This window comes from Cherax quadricarinatus, chromosome 6 (assembly GCF_038502225.1).
Source record: "Cherax quadricarinatus isolate ZL_2023a chromosome 6, ASM3850222v1, whole genome shotgun sequence".
In the NCBI taxonomy this organism is placed as follows: Eukaryota; Metazoa; Arthropoda; class Malacostraca; order Decapoda; family Parastacidae; genus Cherax; species Cherax quadricarinatus.
Genome location: NC_091297.1, coordinates 11,771,432 through 11,791,449, shown reverse-complemented (window position 1 = coordinate 11,791,449; position 20,018 = coordinate 11,771,432). Strand labels below are relative to the sequence as shown.

The window sequence follows — 20,018 nt, the reverse complement described above, 5'->3', positions numbered from 1 at the left end:
CCATCTTCCTCTAGTGATGATAGTGGGAGACAGTGAGTGATTTACCATCTTCCTCTAGTGATGATAGTGGGAGACTGTGAGTGATTTACCATCTTCCTCTAGTAATGATAGTGGGAGACTGTGAGTGATCTACCATCTTACTCTAGTGATGATAGTGGGAGACTGTGAGTGATTTACCATCTTCCTCTAGTAATGATAGTGGGAGACTGTGAGTGGTTTACCATCTTCCTCTAGTGATGATAGTGGGAGAATGAGTGATTTACCATCTTCCTCTAGTGATGATAGTGGAAGACTGTGAGTGATCTACCATCTTTCTCTAATGATGATAGTGGGAGACTGTGAATGATCTACCATCTTCCTCTAGTGATGATAGTGGGAGACTGTGAGTGATTTACCATCTTCCTCTAGTGATGATAGTGGGAGACTGTGAGTGATCTACCATCTTCCTCTAGTGATGATAGTAGGAGACTGTGAGTGATCTACCATCTTCCTCTAGTGATGATAGTGGGAGACTGTGAGTGATCTACCATCTTCCTCTAGTGATGATAGTAGGAGACTGTGAGTGATTTACCATCTTCCTCTAGTGATGATAGTGGGAAACTGTGAATGATTTACCATCTTCCTCTAGTGATGATAGTGGGAGACTGTGAGTGATCTACCATCTTCCTCTAGTAATGATAGTGGGAAACTGTGAATGATTTACCATCTTCCTCTAGTGATGATAGTGGGAGACTGGGAGTGACCAACCATCTTCCTCTAGTGATGATAGTGGGAGACTGTGAGTGATTTACCATCTTACTCTAGTGATGATAGTGGGAGACTGTGAGTGATTTACCATCTTCCTCTAGTGATGATAGTGGGAGACTGTGAGTGATCTACCATCTTTCTCTAGTGATGATAGTGGGAGACTGTGAGTGATTTACCATCTTCCTCTAGTGATGATAGTGGGAGACTGTGAGTGATTCACCATCTTCCTCTAGTGATGATAGTGGGAGACTGAGAGTGATTTACCATCTTCCTCTAGTGATGATAGTGGGAGACTGGGAGTGACCAACCATCTTCCTCTAGTGATGATAATGGGAGACTGTGAGTGACCTACCATCTTCCTCTAGTGATGATAGTGGGAGACTGTGAGTGATTTACCATCTTCCTCTAGTGACGATAGTGGGAGACTGGGAGTGATCTACCATCTTCCTCTAATGGTGACGGTGGGGGACTGGTGGTGATCTACCAACTTCCTCTAATGGTGACGGTGGGGGACTGGGAGTGACCTACCATCTTCCTCTAGTGATGATAGTGGGAGACTGTGAGTGACCTACCATCTTCCTCTAGTGATGATAGTGGGAGACTGTGAGTGACCTACCATCTTCCTCTAGCGATGATAGTGGGAGACTGGGAGTGACCAACCATCTTCCTCTAGTGATGATAGTGGGAGACTGTGAGTGATTTACTATCTTCCTCTAGTGGTGATAGTGGGAGACTGTGAGTGATCTGCCATCTTCCTCTAGTAATGATAGTGGGAAACTGTGAATAATTTACCATCTTACTCTAGTGATGATAGTGGGAGACTGTGAGTGATTTACCATCTTCCTCTAGTGATGATAGTGGGAGACTGTGAGTGATTTACCATCTTCCTCTAGTGATGATAGTGGGAGACTGTGAGTGATCTACCATCTTTCTCTAGTGATGATACTGGGAGACTGTGAGTGATTTACCATCTTCCTCTAGTGATGATAGTGGGAGACTGTGAGGGATCTACCATCTTCCTCTAGTGACGATAGTGGGAGACTGTGAGTGATCTACCATCTTCCTCTAGTGAGGAGACACTGGTCAGAGAAATAGCAAGCATCGAACTCAAGCTAAAGGAATCTTATAGGAGTCAGGAATCGCGGGAAGAACTAAAAGCCATAAATGAAATCGAAAGAAACCCAAAGTATTTCTTCTCCTATGCCAAATCAAAGTCGAGAACAACATCCAGTATTGGGCCCCTACTTAAACAAGATGGGTCCTACACAGATAACAGCAAGGAAATGAGTGAGCTACTCAAGTCCCAATATGACTCAGTTTTTAGCAAGCCGCTAACCAGACTGAGAGTCGAAGATCAAAATGAATTTTTTATGAGAGAGCCACAAAATTTGGTTCACACAAGCCTATCCGATGTTATCCTGACGCCAAATGACTTCGAACAAGCGATAAATGACATGCCCATGCACTCTGCCCCAGGGCCAGACTCATGGAACTCCGTGTTTATCAAGAACTGCAAGAAGCCCCTATCACGAGCCTTTTCCATCCTATGGAGAGGGAGCATGGACACGGGGGTCGTCCCACAGTTACTAAAAACAACAGACATAGCCCCACTCCACAAAGGGGGCAGTAAAGCAACAGCAAAGAACTACAGACCGATAGCACTAACATCCCATATCATAAAAATCTTTGAAAGGGTCCTAAGAAGCAAGATCACCACCCATCTAGAAACATCAGTTACACAACCCAGGGCAACATGGGTTTAGAACAGGTCGCTCCTGTCTGTCTCAACTATTGGATCACTACGACAAGGTCCTAAATGCACTAGAAGATAAAAAGAATGCAGATGTAATATATACAGACTTTGCAAAAGCCTTCGACAAGTGTGACCATGGCGTAATAGCGCACAAAATGCGTGCTAAAGGAATAACAGGAAAAGTCGGTCGATGGATCTATAATTTCCTCACTAACAGAACACAGAGAGCAGTCGTCAACACAGTAAAGTCCGAGGCAGCTACGGCGAAAAGCTCTGTTCCACAAGGCACAGTACTCGCTCCCATCGTGTTCCTCATCCTCATATCCGACATAGACAAGGATGTCAGCCACATCACCGTGTCTTCCTTTGCTTATGACACCCGAATCTGCATGACAGTGTCTTCCATTGCAGACACTGCAAGGCTCCAGGCGGACATCAACCGAATCTTTCAGTGGGCTGCAGAAAACAATATGAAGTTCAACGATGAGAAATTTCAATTACTCAGATATGGTAAACACGAGGAAATTAAATCTTCATCAGAGTACAAAACAAATTCTGGCCACAAAGTAGAGCGAAACACCAACGTCAAAGACCTGGGAGTGATCATGTCGGAGGATCTCACCTTCAAGGACCATAACATTGTATCAATCGCATCTGCTAGAAAAATGACAGGATGGATAATGAGAACCTTCAAAACTAGGGAGGCCAAGCCCATGATGACACTCTTCAGGTCACTTGTTCTATCTAGGCTGGAATATTGCTGCACACTAACAGCACCTTTCAAGGCAGGTGAAATTGCTGACCTAGAAAATGTACAGAGAACCTTCACGGCGCGCATAACGGAGATAAAACACCTCAATTACTGGGAGCGCTTGAGGTTCCTGAACCTGTATTCCCTGGAACGCAGGCGGGAGAGATACATGATTACATACACCTGGAAAATCCTAGAGGGACTAGTACCGAACTTGCACACGAAAATCACTCACTACGAAAGCAAAAGACTTGGCAGACGATGCAACATCCCCCCAATGAAAAGCAGGGGTGTCACTAGCACGTTAAGAGACCATACAATAAGTGTCAGGGGCCCGAGACTGTTCAACTGCCTCCCAACATACATAAGGGGGATTACCAACAGACCCCTGGCAGTCTTCAAGCTGGCACTGGACAAGCACCTAAAGTCGGTTCCTGACCAGCCGGGCTGTGGCTCGTACGTTGGTTTGCGTGCAGCCAGCAGCAACAGCCTGGTTGATCAGGCTCTGATCCACGAGGAGGCCTGGTCACAGACCGGGCCGCGGGGGCGTTGACCCCCGGAACTCTCTCCAGGTAAACTCCAGTGATGATAGTGGAAGACTGTGAGTGACCTATCATCTTCCTCTAGTGATGATAGTGGGAGACTGTGAGTGACCTACCATCTTCCTCTAGCGATGATAGTGGGAGACTGTGAGTGATCTACCATCTTCCTCTAGTGATGATAGTGGGAGACTGGGAGTGACCTACCATCTTCCTCTAGTGATGATAGTGGGAGACTGTGAGTGACCTACCATCTTCCTCTAGCGATGATAGTGGGAGACTGTGAGTGATCTACCATCTTCCTCTAGTGATGATAGTGGGAGACTGGGAGTGACCTACCATCTTCCTCTAGTGATGATAGTGGGAGACTGTGAGTGATTTACCATCTTCCTCTAGTGATGATAGTGGGAGACTGTGAGTGATCTACCATCTTTCTCTAGTGATGATAGTGGGAGGCTGTGAGTGATTTACCATCTTCCTCTAGTGATGATAGTGGGGGACTGTGAGTGATCTACCATCTTTCTCTAGTGATGATAGTGGGAGACTGTGAGTGATCTACCATCTTCCTCTAGTGATGATAGTGGAAGACTGTGAGTGATTTACCATCTTCCTCTAGTGATGATAGTGGGGGACTGTGAGTGATCTACCATCTTTCTCTAGTGATGATAGTGGGAGACTGTGAGTGATCTACCATCTTTCTCTAGTGATGATAGTGGGAGGCTGTGAGTGACCTACCATCTTCCTCTAGTGATGATAGTGGGAGACTGTGAGTGATTTACCATCTTCCTCTAGTGATGATAGTGGGAGACTGAGAGTGATTTACCATCTTCCTCTAGTGATGATAGTGGGAGACTGTGAGTGATCTACCATCTTTCTCTAGTGATGATAGTGGGAGGCTGTGAGTGACCTACCATCTTCCTCTAGTGATGATAGTGGGAGACTGTGAGTGATTTACCATCTTCCTCTAGTGATGATAGTGGGAGACTGTGAGTGACCTACCATCTTCCTCTAGTGATGATAGTGGGAGACTGGTAGTGACCTACCATCTTCCTCTAGTGATGATAGTGGGAGACTGTGAGTGACCTACCATCTTCCTCTAGTGATGATAGTGGGAGACTGGTAGTGACCTACCATCTTCCTCTAGTGATGATAGTGGGAGACTGTGAGTGACCTACCATCTTCCTCTAGTGATGATAGTGGGAGACTGGTAGTGACCTACCATCTTCCTCTAGTGATGATAGTGGGAGACTGTGAGTGACCTACCATCTTCCTCTAGTGATGATAGTGGGAGACTGTGAGTGACCTACCATCTTCCTCTAGTGATGATAGTGGGAGACTGTGAGTGATTTACCATCTTCCTCTAGTGATGATAGTGGGAGACTGGGAGTGATTTACCATCTTCCTCTAGTGATGATAGTGGGAGACTGTGAGTGATTTACCATCTTCCTCTAGTGATGATAGTGGGAGACTGGGAGTGATTTACCATCTTCCTCTAGTGATGATAGTGGGAGACTGTGAGTGATTTACCATCTTCCTCTAGTGATGATAGTGGGAGACTGTGAGTGATTTACCATCTTCCTCTAGTGATGATAGTGGAAGACTGTGAATGATTTACCATCTTCCTCTAGTGATGATAGTGGGAGACTGTGAGTGATCTACCATCTTTCTCTAGTGATGATAGTGGGAGACTGTGAGTGATCTACCATCTTTCTCTAGTGATGATAGTGGGAGGCTGTGAGTGACCTACCATCTTCCTCTAGTGATGATAGTGGGAGACTGTGAGTGATTTACCATCTTCCTCTAGTGATGATAGTGGGAGACTGTGAGTGATTTACCATCTTCCTCTAGTGATGATAGTGGGAGACTGTGAGTGATTTACGATCTTCCTCTAGTGATGATAATGGGAGACTGTGGGTGATCTACCATCTTTCTCTAGTGATGATAGTGGCAGACTGTGAGTGATTTATCATCTTTCTCTAGTGATGATAGTGGGAGACTGTGAGTGATCTACTATCTTTCTCTAGTGATGATAGTGGGAGACTGTGAGTGATTTACCATCTTTCTCTAGTGATGATAGTGGGAGACTGTGAGTGACCTACCATCTTCCTCTAGTGATGATAGTGGGAGACTGTGAGTGATTTACCATCTTCCTCTAGTGATGATAGTGGGAGACTGTGAGTGATTTACCATCTTCCTCTAGTGATGATAGTGGGAGACTGTGAGTGACCTACCATCTTCCTCTAGTGATGATAGTGGGAGAATGTGAGTGATCTACCATCTTTCTCTAGTGATGATAGTGGGAGACTGTGAGTGACCTACCATCTTCCTCTAGTGATGATAGTGGGAGACTGTGAGTGATCTACTATCTTTCTCTAGTGATGATACTGGGAGACTGTGATTGATTTACCATCTTCCTCTAGTGATGATAGTGGGAGACTGTGAGTGATCTACTATCTTTCTCTAGTGATGATAGTGGGAGACTGTGAGTGATTTACCATCTTCCTCTAGTGATTACAGTGGGAGACTGTGAGTGATCTACCATCTTTCTCTAGTGATGATAGTTGGAGACTGTGAGTGATCTACCATCTTCCTCTAGTGATGATAGTGGGAGACTGTGAGTGATTTACCATCTTCCTCTAGTGATTACAGTGGGAGACTGTGAGTGATCTACCATCTTTCTCTAGTGATGATAGTGGGAGACTGTGAGTGATCTACCATCTTCCTCTAGTGATGATAGTGGGAGACTGGGAGTGATCTACCATCTTCCTCTAGTGATGATAGTGGGAAACTGTGAGTGATCTACCATCTTCCTCTAGTGATGATAGTGGGAGACTGGGAGTGATCTACCATCTTCCTCAAGTGATGATAGTGGGAGACTGTGAGTGATCTACCATCTTCCTCTAGTGGTAAAGGAAGATGGTACAACTAATCAAAATAGCTAGAGTAATTTTAGAAGCTAGCTTGTGACAAACGCTAGGATGTAAATTAATTTTTATCAAATGCAAAATTATTTATTGTAATATGTTTAGCGATTTAACACATTACACGCCCAGAAAAAGCCGTATGCGCATTTTTGTCTGTACACTTGAAGTAGGTTGTCTTAATTAATATCTGGCTTAAATATGAAAGAATTAAAAATAGTGACTGATAAGTTAATGTAACAGAAAGTTAAGCATAAGACAACTGCCAGCTATATTTTAATATTCTAAAAACAGGCTCAGTATCATTATTAGAGCAATATACAAAACATGTTAAGAGTGCAGATAATGTACATTCACAGTCAATTAATGTACGTTGCTACTAAATTTAAAGTAGTGCATATTAAGGATTTACTGGATTAAGCTTTCAAGCAATATGCTGACTACGAGTGACAATTATAAATTTAAATATACTACTTACTGGTAACAATTATAAATAATACATAAGTAGTTTACTAACTGTTTGCTGGGCGACGGACTGATCCTGGAGCGGAAGTTAATACCTTCACCAAGAGGACACTTGTTGTGGGCACACTGTGATCTTAATGTTAAGTGTGACGGCTCTTGTGGTGTCCTTTGTGTCGGTAAGTAGACTACATCACTTGAGAAGCTCTCTTGGAATGTGTCCAGATCCGCTGACGATCCTGACGTGTCCGTTCTGGGTTGAAGTGAGTCTTCCATCACCTCACTTCAGAAAGATGGTTGGAAAACAACCATTTCACTCTAGTGTGTGTAGTAACGTCCCTTCTTTGCTAATTATATTGTTCTTTGCTCTTTTATCTTTATATAATAAAGAAATCATTACAAGTAATTAAAAATACACGTTATAAGTTTACATCTGAACTTTATATTCACCAGTTAAGAAAATAAGTGAATGCTTTGAAAAAGGTAAAATAATTATAAACTTATAATTATAAAGCAATGTTAAGGAACTTTTAAGTTGGTTTGGGGGTAATTTCATCACTGGGGTGTTACAACTACAAATATATGATAGTATTGTTATCATACATATATTGTTTCAGTAGACCTAATTTGAGTTAATATTTCTTTGTCTGTTTTTATTTATTGCTAACAGATGATATATATATATATATATATATGTGTGTGTGTGTGTGTGTGTGTGTGTGTGTGTGTGTGTGTGTGTGTGTGTGTGTTTACCTGGAGTTTACCTGGAGAGAGTTCCGGGGGTCAACGCCCCCGCGGCCCGGTCTGAGACCAGGCCTCCTGGTGGATCAGAGCCTGATCAACCAGGCTGTTGCTGCTGGCTGCACGCAAACCAACATACGAGCCACAGCCCGGCTGATCCGGAACTGACTTTAGGTGCTTGTCCAGTGCCAGCTTGAAGACTGCCAGGGGTCTGTTGGTAATCCCCCTTATGTGTGCTGGGAGGCAGTTGAACAGTCTCGGGCCCCTGACACTTATAAAAATCATTATACCCATGGGGTGTGTGTGTTTGTGTGTGTGTACAATACGTTTCATTTTGTATTGTAACTTACCATGCCTAAACATTATGTTCAATATATATGTTTTCACTTTCTATTGTAACTTGTTCTGCCTATAGTACAATAATAGCTCATTATAAAATATTTTTTTTAATTGATAAGGGGGATTACCAATAGACGCCTGGCTGTCTTCAAGGAGGGGCTGGACAGGCACCTAAAGTCAGTACCTGACCAACCGGGTTGTAGTTCGTACGTCAGTTTCCGTGCGACCAGCAGTAACAGCCTGGTTGATCACGTCCTGGTCACGGACCGGGTCGCAGGGCGTTGACCCCCGAGACCCTCTCCATGTAGTATAATTTAGTATTGGCGTGCAAACTTTTCATTTGCATGTAGTACAGTATATATTATGTTTAATTTACTGTTTATAATAAAAATATTCACCATTAAGTTAGTATTGCCACGTGTAGTACTCTGTATTAATTATGTTTATATAAATGTACAATATACTTTGAATGCTGCTTTCAGACTAAATATGCCCGAAATACTTAGTGCGGGGACTGTGGCTAGGCCTGGGGACTCGGGACACTCCCTAGACAGGGAGCCAAGGCCGGGTCACCACTCTTGGAAAAGACCCGGGCCGGGAGAGTACCGGCGAATAAAAAAAAAAATAAGTGTGGAACACCACAACGTACATGGTTATAAATGACTATAATTTTTAAAGGGGTGGACCGGTAAGCCAGCGGAAGGCCTCGGTCAGATGACCAAAGCTCCAAAGGCGGGTCATCATCTGACTAAGACCCGCGTCAGGAAACATTTGTCATGTTTCCTGATAAACCTAACCTAAATAAGTGTGGCTTTTCCATGTAGGAAATCTTTGAACCTTAAATTTATCGTCTTGGAAAAGTTAATTTAAAATCATTATACCCATGGGGTGGGTAGTTATCAGAAGATTACAAAGGTATATAATGGGTCCAAGGACTGGGTCTCAAAGTTTTGATAGCTAAATAAGTTACAGTGGCAATGAACGGATGATAATTATGATGATTGTTATTACATATTAAAAGACACATAACAAAAACACTTTCGCTCTGTACTGAGACTGATGCTAGATGTATTAAATTAATTTATGCGGTATTATATGGATTGTGGAGATCCTTATAGAAAAAATAGGTTCTCCTCTCACATTCCACTCTTTCCGACTTCGTTGCCGGCAGGAATAAAGAAGTTTATTATCTTGCGATACTCAAAAAGGATGTGAATAACTGATATCAGGTTCCACCTGCCATAGGGACATTGATATTCCCTGAATCAGCTGGTTTACCATCTACAGGTAGACTCCAAGACAGTCCACAGGTTAAACTCCAAGACAGTCCACAGGTTAAACCCCAAGACAGTCCACAGGTTAAGCTCCAAGACAGTCCACAGGTTAAACTCCAAGACAGTCCACAGGTTAAGCTCCAAGACAGTCCACAGGTTAAACTCCAAGACAGTCCACAGGTTAAACTCCAAGACAGTCCACAGGTTAAACTCCAATACAGTCCACAGGTTAATCTCCAATACAGTCCACAGGTTAAACTCCAACACAGTCCACAGGCAGACTCCAACACAGTCCACAGGTAGAGTCTAACAGTCCACAGGTAGATTCCAACAGTTCACTACCACCTAGCATTCATCGTGTAGCGTCCATGGTCTGACTTCCAAATGGTCAATCCTAGGTGATGGCGGGACTTGTGGGAGATGTCGTGGATGCGACTAAAGGCAGGGCGCGTCACCCCTCTTTGCTGGTCCTAGGGGTACGTGGCTGGTGGTCTGTAGGTCTCAGGCCGCAGGGATGCATGTATAGTTGTGGAATCAAACTCATTGCTCTCGTGTTTGTAAGAGTGCAGTGTCCCTGTGAGATCCCCGCCAGCTAATTATCATCACTTATTGAATATAACCTCAAATCTATTAACTCTTGTATTTTCTATATTAAAAAACTTGCAAATTAAACTCCTGCAATAAAAAGACCGAGGTGAGGAGAGAGCTTCAACACCACGGGGGTTAAGATTTATTTACGGAACCTTTCTCTCAACATGTTTAATTTGTTCTATTATCATTGTTGGTGATTACAATGCTAGACACAGAAAGATCACAGTTTAGCCACTGTAATAGTAAACAACTTTTATTACGCAAAAATAATCATGTAGATTGAGGGCAACCTTGAGCTCCACACGCATATCTTGATCAGTGTCTTGGTTTCAACATTTCCTTAGATAGCTGAGTCTTCCATTATAAAAGACATCATTGACCATTTCCCAAGACTACTCAGTATTACTATCGGTAATACTACTTTCATCTCTGTTGAGATATGAGCAAGATAAACTGAGTAAGGTAATAACACCTCACTCAGTGAGGTGTTACTTCACTCATTCATGTAACACCTCACAAAGCGTTTCGATACTTCAACATATATTGTAGGAAGCCTACTGGTCCACAATTTCAAAAATAAATAATAGTAATTTTTTCTAATAAAACAGTACATTACAAATAACTCAAGCCTCTAATTAGATTAAAATTATATAGAACTAATAAGATAGAAAAAAAGTGTATAGGTAACTCAAATTAAACATTTCAGGCCATCAACTCAAAAACATTAGAATGGAGGAGCACTGCAGTAGGCTCAAAAATCCAACCTCCCACACACATTTGTCCAACACGTTTTACTATTTTTTAATTATTGAAATTGTCTCTTATAGTTTAATTTGAGGTATCACCTTATTTTGTTAAGTGTTGTCCCAAGACATTGTCTAGTTATCTTAGTATAATGTATCTTAATGGAAAGTTCAGAGTGGTTTTGGGCTGTATTTCGGTTTGCCATTTTTTATTGAAGAAGCTGGGACATTAATTTCTATGCGATATCTTTTGAATGCCTTCTCAGATTAGTCTTGAAGCATGTTCAGAGCTGAGGGACTGATTACCTCGTCTTTTGTATATAGTTCTACAGTCTTCACATGTCATTGAATTGTTTTGATAAAGCCACTGGATGACGAAACGTTTATAAATAAAGATACCCAGATGTTGCAGGAAAAATGACGGGATGGATAATGAGAACCTTCAAAACTAGGGATGCCAAGCCCATGATGACACTCTTCAGGTCACTTGTTCTATCTAGGCTGGAATATTGCTGCACACTAACAGCACCTTTCAAGGCAGGTGAAATTGCTGACCTAGAAAATGTACAGAGAACCTTCACGGCGCGCATAACGGAGATAAAACACCTCAATTACTGGGAGCGCTTGAGGTTCCTGAACCTGTATTCCCTGGAACGCAGGCGGGAGAGGTACATGATTACATACACCTGGAAAATCCTAGAGGGACTAGTACCGAACTTGCACACGAAAATCACTCACTACGAAAGCAAAAGACTTGGCAGACGATGCAACATCCCCCCAATGAAAAGCAGGGGTGTCACTAGCACGTTAAGAGACCATACAATAAGTGTCAGGGGCCCGAGACTGTTCAACTGCCTCCCAGCATACATAAGGGGGATTACCAACAGACCCCTGGCAGTCTTCAAGCTGGCACTGGACAAGCACCTAAAGTCGGTACCTGACCAGCCGGGCTGTGGCTCGTACGTTCGTTTGCGTGCAGCCAGCAGTAACAGCCTGGTTGATCAGGCTCTGATCCACCAGGAGGCCTGGTCACAGAACGGGCCGCGGGGGCGTTGACCCCCGGAACTCTCTCCAGGTAAACTCCAGGTTTCTAATTTTTCATAAAATACTTTGACATTTCTTGAACATTTGCGAGTTAGTAGTCTCTGAATTCATTAATTTTATCGCATTCCAGCACATAATGACGCAGTGTGACACTGGTCCATCTGGTAAAGTTTACATTTAATTTGGTTTACATTATCTGGTGGTGGTGATTTAACCCACCAGAAATACTGGTAATCCAGCCGGAGCCTGGCATTAGTGACATCCAAGAGTGTTTATTTTGTTGGGTGTACCATAGACATGTGGCTCCTCCTGCATAATAGTGATGATAGGTGGCCTGACTGGTGTCAGTCTCCCTCAGTTTCAAGTCACTGAAGTTCGGTTGAAGTTCTTTCCGTATTATTGTTCTCAGATTGCTATATGACAGTCCAAGATTGCAATCTACTCCCTCTTTGAAGGCATATGACTTTGCCAATTCATCAGTTCTGTCCTGCATATGAAGACAGTGTGAGATGAAATCCAGTGTCCACAATCTTTCCATACCTGTGTCCGGCTTTTGACACAAACATGTCACAATTATTACTCAAGAAGTTAAGAATATTCATAGATGATAAAGAATCATTTACAATTAAGGTGTCAACCTTAGATACATGGACACATTTGAGTACGAGGAGTATGACAAACAGTTCAGTTGTTTAGAAGGTTGGTATTGATTATGGAGTGTGTAGGTACCATTTAGACACTTTTAATCTCTAAATAGTATAGTAATATTTTTCATTACATACGTGTATTATGCTTCCTGAGAGGGAGGTGCATTGATGCTAGTGAGGGGCTCTGATCCAAGGAACTGGTCTTCCAATTGCTTAGATTGAGACTGAATTCTTACCATTACACCGGCGCTATATGACCCCTATGGTTTTGGTGCTTTCATCTCTGATTAAAATAAAATTATTGTAAAAGGCATAACTTTTTAATGGCTGATAAATAGTATGAAATCGGTGAAACGTTTCTTAAGTACAGGCTGTGTAGGCGCAAATTTTGTTGGATTCTGATCAGTAATTGGAAAATGCATCGTCTGGTCAGTTTACACTTTTAGTGCTATGCTTTTCCTCAAAGGAAGGTGTCTTTTGATTTTAGAATGTGCATGATATCATGTGCCAATTTTATTATTCAAACTGTTTTTGTGAATTAATTAGTGAATGTCTCTTCTAATCAAACAAATCACGGTGTGGCTTTGCTGGATTTTTATTAGTTGAATCTGTATAATGTACCTTTGTGTCTATAGATCTGTGTGCTCTCAAAATCACTGTTTAAAAAATTTATGTACACAAAACTTAAATAAAACTTAATTATTTACTTACGGCTTAAAAGCTAATCAGTCTTACTTAGAGAAAAGTTTGGGTTGATTTTGGCCTGTATAGGTCCCAGTTTGCTTTCTTTTTTTTTTAAGAAATTGAGAAAAATGAATTACTGCTCTTTATGCGATAATTTCTGAGCGTCGCATCCGATTATTTCAATCCATCCGCGTTGAAGATGTCTTCAGCAACTCTTTTGCCAACAACTCTTTAGCATGACCTAATTCCACTAGTAAGCCCAGCTCGCCTCTGACCACATCTCCAAGCTGCTACACATCATCTTCCTGTATACAAATCTCTGGCCAACTTCACCTGCTTTAAGAGACTGATCAGCTTGCATCTAGGGTGATAGACTGATCACACTAAACTACCTATACACTTCGTTTTCCACCAGGAGTATCGACTCTGTGTTCGCCTGATCAAGCCTGTAGCACAGGCGAAACGTTTCGTCAGTAATGTTCCTAGTGTTGCAGTGTCTTACTTATCAACTTACCAGTATTGTGATACGTTGTTTTTAGTTGCAGGTATATAAGATGACCTTATCACTGGTCAAGCAACCAATGAGTGCTGGGTAACCAGTTATTTAAAAAATAATCGCTTATGATGCATCTTAAAAAATGTACAATTTTCGATATACTGTAGATACCCAGTATTAGTTGAATGACTCGTTATTATAATCATGGGGAAGTGCTAAACTCGTATGAGTCTGATACCTAAAACTCCTTGGATCAGGAGCCCTTCACCAGCATCACGGTGATCCCCTTAAAGAAAGATTAATGACACAAGCATCCACATAAGCGTGCTTGATGTGTGCTGTGTATATATCATAAAATCATCAGTGTGATTGAAATAACGTTCCCGATTTAATTGCTTTTTTTAGTTTTATTATATTAAAAACCAAACGCCAAAATCGTACGGGTCATACAGTATTACCTGTTTTCTAACTGAAGTTCCGTCTTTGGTATTTAGTTTGTTGTAAGTGTATATATTTTTAAAGTTCCCATTAGTTTTAGCACTTTCTACCTCTTGTAAATTATTCCATTGTTCTACCACTGTAAAGCACTTTCCAGTACGCCTTCGGTACCTCTTCTTTCTTGCCGGGTCAACATCTGGCAGACCCGGGCCGGGACAAGACCGGCGAACCTACTAGTCATCATTCTTAGTTTATAGCTTCAACTACCTGGTCTCCATACAGGTGGCAGTGGTGCTCAATAAAAACTCTAGACATGCTGGAGCGTGCGGAAGGATTCTAGTTCCGTGGCTGGCCTGGGTAGCATATGCAGTACCTGGAGAGGGTTTCGGGGGTCAACGGCCCCGCGGCTCGGTCTGAGACCAGGTCTCATGGTGGATCAGGGTCTGATCAACCAGGCTGTTACTGTTGGCCCCACGCAAGCTGACGTACGAACCACAGCCCGGTTGGTCAGGTACTGACTTTAGGTGCCTGTCCAGTGCCTTCTTAAAGACAGCCAGGGGTCTATTAGTAATCCCCCTTATGTATGCTGGGAGGCAACTGAGCAGTCTTGGGCCCCGGACACTTATTGTGTTGTTTCTCAATGTACTCGTGGCGCCCCTGCTTTTCATCTGGGGAATGTTGCATCTCCTGCCGAGTCTTTTGCTTTCATAGAGAGTGACATTCCGTGTGCAGGTTTGGAACCAATCCCTCCAGGACCTTCCAAGTGTATATTATCATGTATCTCTCTCGCCTGCGTTCCAGGAAATACAGATCAAGGGCCTTCAACCATTCCCAGTAATTTAGGTGCCTTATCGTACTTATGTGTGCCGTAAAAGTTCTTTGTACACTCTCCAGGTCTGCAATGTCGCCAGCCTGAAGGGGGCCGTTAGTGTACAGCAGTATTCCAGCCTAGAGAGCACAAGCGATTTGAAGAGAATCATCATGGGCTTGGCGTCCCTAGTTTTGAAGGTTCTCATTATCCATCCTATCACTTCCCTAGCAGATGAGGTAGATACATTGTTGTGGTCTTTGAAAGCGAGATCCTCTACCATTATCACTCCCAGGTCCTTCACATTACTTTTCCGATCTATCGTATGGTTAGAATTTGTCGTATACCCTGATACATTTTTAATTTCCTCAAGTTTCCTATATCTGAGTAGTTGAAATTTCTCCTCGTTGAACTTCATGTTGTTTTGAGTAGCCCATTCGAAGATTTGGTTGATGTCCACTTGGAGTCTTGCAATGTCTTCGATGGAGGTCACTGCCATGGTGATCCGGGTGTCATCCGCAAAGGAAGACATGGAGCTTTGGCTTATATCTCTGTCTATGTCAGAAATGAGGATGAGGAATAGAATTGAAGCGAGTACTGTGCCTTGTGGAACAGAGCTTTTTACCGTGGCTGCCTGGGACTTTACTCTGTTTACTATTGCTCTTTGTGTTCTGTTTGTCAGGAAGTTGTATGGGAAATTTCTTTACAACTGAGAGTGTATCAATTCGATGATAGATTATATGTGTACAATGTCCATGTACAAAACATACGAGAGCATATATTTACAATGAGATTATACAATGACAGTACACGCAATTAATGTATAAAATAAAGAGTGCAGTGATAATGTATCTGTGTAATGAGTAGACGGTGACAGTGTATAATACAGTGATGAATATACAAGTGTATACAAAAATATATACACGAAGAGTACATATTGACAGTATACAAAAAGTATACAATGCCAGTACATCTATACAATGAGCATACAAGTGGTGTATCAATACCCAGAGACGATGTCGGGGATCAGTGCCACCGTGGCCCATTCCCAGTCCACCTTGATCAGCTAGGCTGTTGGTAGTAGTGAAACTCATACCAACGCATGCACCACAGCCCATCTAATCAGAAAACGAGAGGGGGAACATAACAAGGTCCCTCTTGAAGGCAGCTGAGGGTCTACTGATAATCCTCCATTAAGGGAGAGTGTTGATGAGTCTTGATCTCTTTATGCTTATTGAATTATCTTCTAGTGTATTCAGTGCAGTCTTGCTCTTCATTGTGGGTATTTTGCACCATTTGCCAAGCTTCTTGCGTGTTAGCATCTATACAATGAGTATATTACACTGTATAGATAAACTGTCACTGTATAGATACTAACACGCAAGAAGTTTGGCAAATAGTGCAAAATACCCACAATGAAAATACTGAGTGCAGTGAGTATACTAGGAGATAATTTAATAAGTAATGAGTGTATTACATTGTATACGGTATGTATGAATGTATGTATATGCCTAACCTAGCAGGAAGTAAATCCCAGTGTCAGCCAACTGTCGTGGGTGGCATAACTCGCCGATATACATATACATATACATACATACATATATATATATATATATATATATATATATATATATATATATATATATATATATATATATATATATATATATATATATATATATATATATATAATGAGTGATGAGTATATCGTGCCAGTATAGAAGACAGGGACATCACCAGTGTGGTCATACAACACAGCTCCTGGACAGCGGCCTCTGCAACACTGAACTTCAAATGATTATATCCTGGGTAACTCACGTCATAAGCGGATGTACCTTGGTGCACTGAGGTCTATATAATGTCATCTATCATCCACACCTCATTATTTTGTTTAACACTAAAAGATATTACTGTTCAAGTGCATTTCACTTTTTTTTTCAAATTATGTCGGTTACTCCTTTTCACTGTTGTAATAACTGATAAATTCAAACTTGTCAGTAAGCTTTTCTTCACGTTTAATAAACAAATTTAGATTTTACACTTGTCTATACAGTAACTTAAGTGTAAACAAATCTAGGATAACCAAGTAAGGTCAAATACTGAATTATTTGTTGGAGTTATTGTTCTATCATTTTTGTCTTTTCCTGAATATTACCACAAATGTTACTGTGCATATTAGTATATTATTGTGCATATTTGTATGTTATTAACGTATATTAACTCATTTTCCTTGGTCTTTGGATATTATATAACATTGCGTACAAATCGCATTCACCTCTTAACATGATCAATTAATGTGTATCTAAATGAACATTGAACACAAGTTTGATGATTATATAAAGTTAAAGCTTCATGTATATAATATTTCTTTATACTTCGTGCAGCTTTTCATTAACACTGTTGAACTCTTCATTCACATGAAAGTATAACACCACATCAAAGTTTGTGATGAGCGCAGCACAGCAGTGTGCTAACACCAGCACAGGCAGGTTGAATGTGAAGGACACAGCAAGCAGCAGCAGGTTATAATACTCTCCTCACCAGCCGTACCTCTCACACACACCGTCACAACTACACCCTCACGCCATCTATGTTCCACACCTTCAACTACTCACCAAATATGCCATTGTCAGATAAGATAAGATTTTGTTCGGATTTTTAACCCCGGAGGGTTAGCCACCCAGGATAACCCAAGAAAGTCAGGGCGTCATCGAGGACTGTCTAACTTATTTCCATTGGGGTCCTTAATCTTGTCCCCCAGGATGCGACCCACACCAGTCGACTAACACCCAGGTACCTATTTGCTGCTAGGTGAACAGGACAATAGGTGTAAGGAAACGTGTCGGAATTTCCACCCGCCGGGAATCGAACCCGGGCCCTCCGTGTGTGAAGCGGGAGCTTTAGCCACCAGACCACGTTGAGGTAAACATGTTTACTTTCATTCCTGTTTTTCTGGATTAAACTATTCTTGATGCTAATGTATACAAAAAGTTGCAGCTTTAATATATACCTGGAGGAGAGTTTAGGGGGTCAACGCCCCCCGCTGCCCGGTCCATGACCAGGCCTCGTAGTGGATCATGGCCTGATCAACCATGCTGTTACTGCTGGCCGCACGCAAACTGACGTACGACATTTTATGGTTTAAAAATAAAATATCTTGAGATTACCTGGAGTTTACCTGGAGAGAGTTTCGGGGGTCAACGCCCCCGCGGCCCGGTCTGTGACCAGGCCTCCTGGTGGATCAGAGCCTGATCAACCAGGCTGTTACTGCTGGCTGCACGCAAACCAACGTACGAGCCACAGCCCGGCTGATCAGGAACCGACTTTAGGCAAGAAATGGCAGAAATCGTTCACCATGTGGAAAATTGCATTTAACTGAATGTATCATTATATACATAACAGTAAATGAACATAGATAATTATTATTTATCAGTTAGACAAGTAGGAATTTGGGACACCTAGGTCGCAAAAAATGTCCCCCTTCGATACCTACCACTGTCATATCCACAAGTTGCTCTCGACCTATTAATTAAATGAAATATACATCACCAGGAATGCTGGTAAATATATAAATTTGTGGACTGTATATTAAATTAAAAAATGATTATATATAAATACACATTTATATAACAGGAGAATATATCTTAATCATAACACTCACCAATTTGACTGGAAATCAAGGTGTATCATACTCATAAAACCTCTGTCTATACATGAAAATAACAACTGGCCAGAGTTATAACATAACAGACTTATCTGAGGTTCCTGGAGCTGTCTTGTCCAGTTGCCTGATATCTCCAGTTATGCAGGAATGCACATCCAACAATTTCGCCTCCTATTTGAGAGGTGTCAGCCCAATTTTAACCTCTAGAGAACGAAAATTCGTTCCCATTACACTAACGTTGTATCCAATTCAAATTAACAATGGCGACTGTCTGTCTGCGCAGGCGCAAGTCCAGTTTCCCATTTTCGATAACATACTTCTTTTAAAAATACAATATAGGGCATCTATTTACCTATAAATTACCGTATTTCTGGAAAATATATACAGTATTTTCCACACACCAAATCCAATCATTTCCGGGGTGGAATCACAGATGGCCTCCACTCCAAACCAACAGACACGTATTAGTGCCAGGAAAAAAAGTCCACCCCCCCAGTACGACCAATACCACCAATCCGATGACATTCTTCTTTGCAAATATACAGGGTCTGAAGCCAGCAACAAACAATAAAATACCTTTCATCCGTGGACTGCTTGCAGAGGCAAATGCAATGTTCGCGGCTTTCACAGAAACCCACATAAAGGATCACTTGGACAAAGAAATATGGATCCTGGGTTACAACCTATACAGATGCGACAGAGTGAACATGCAAAAGGGGAGGATTGGCCTGTATATTGCAGAGTCACTTATTTGCTCAGAACTGCTAAATGCCTCAAATGATGTAGTTGAAGTTATAGCAGTAAAGATCGAGAACCAAAATCTGGTCATTGTAGTATTTTACAAGCCTCCGGATGCAACGTCCCAACAATTCCAGGAAAAGCTGTTGAAAATTGACCACTGTCCAGAAAATCTTCCAGCTCCTGCCCCCAACATCTTGCTCCTGGGGGATTTCAACTTAAGGCACCTAAAATGGAGGAATATAGCAAATAATGTTGTCGCAGTGGTAAAACCAGGAGGCAGCTCGGATGAGAACTCACACACACATGAGCTTTTGAATCTCTGTGCAAAATTCACCTTAAACCAGCAAATAATAGAGCCTACTAGATTGGAGAATACACTGGACCTCATCTTCACTAACAATGATGATCTGATACGAAATGTCACCAAATCAAAAACAATATACTCAGATCACAAAATAATCGAGGTTCAGACATGTATGCACGGAGCCCCAGTTAGTTAGTTTAATATCTTTATTATGCACCCCATACACATCCTGTGGGCGGTAGTCAAAAGATTACAAAGGTACATAAAGGGTCCAGGGACTGGACCCCAAAGTTATAATAGCTGAACTGGTTACAAAGGTAATGAGCTCCAG

The 20,018-nt window shown here is 41.9% G+C and overlaps 1 protein-coding gene across 3 annotated transcripts in view; it reads right to left on the bottom strand.

The window, feature by feature from the left end:
- Positions 1 to 17,502, bottom strand: part of LOC128705557 (serine-rich adhesin for platelets-like) — a 371,836-nt gene extending 354,334 nt beyond the window's left edge. For all 3 annotated transcript variants that reach the window (XM_070080270.1, XM_070080274.1, XM_070080279.1), the window contains exons 1-2: positions 17,354 to 17,502; positions 7,229 to 7,548 (exon numbers count right to left, since the gene is read on the bottom strand). In XM_070080270.1, coding sequence (XP_069936371.1) covers positions 7,229 to 7,449 — 221 coding nt within the window. In that variant the 5' untranslated portion in view covers positions 7,450 to 7,548; positions 17,354 to 17,502. The remainder of the gene's footprint in view (positions 1 to 7,228; positions 7,549 to 17,353) is intronic.
- Between the last annotated feature and the right edge of the window lie 2,516 nt (positions 17,503 to 20,018).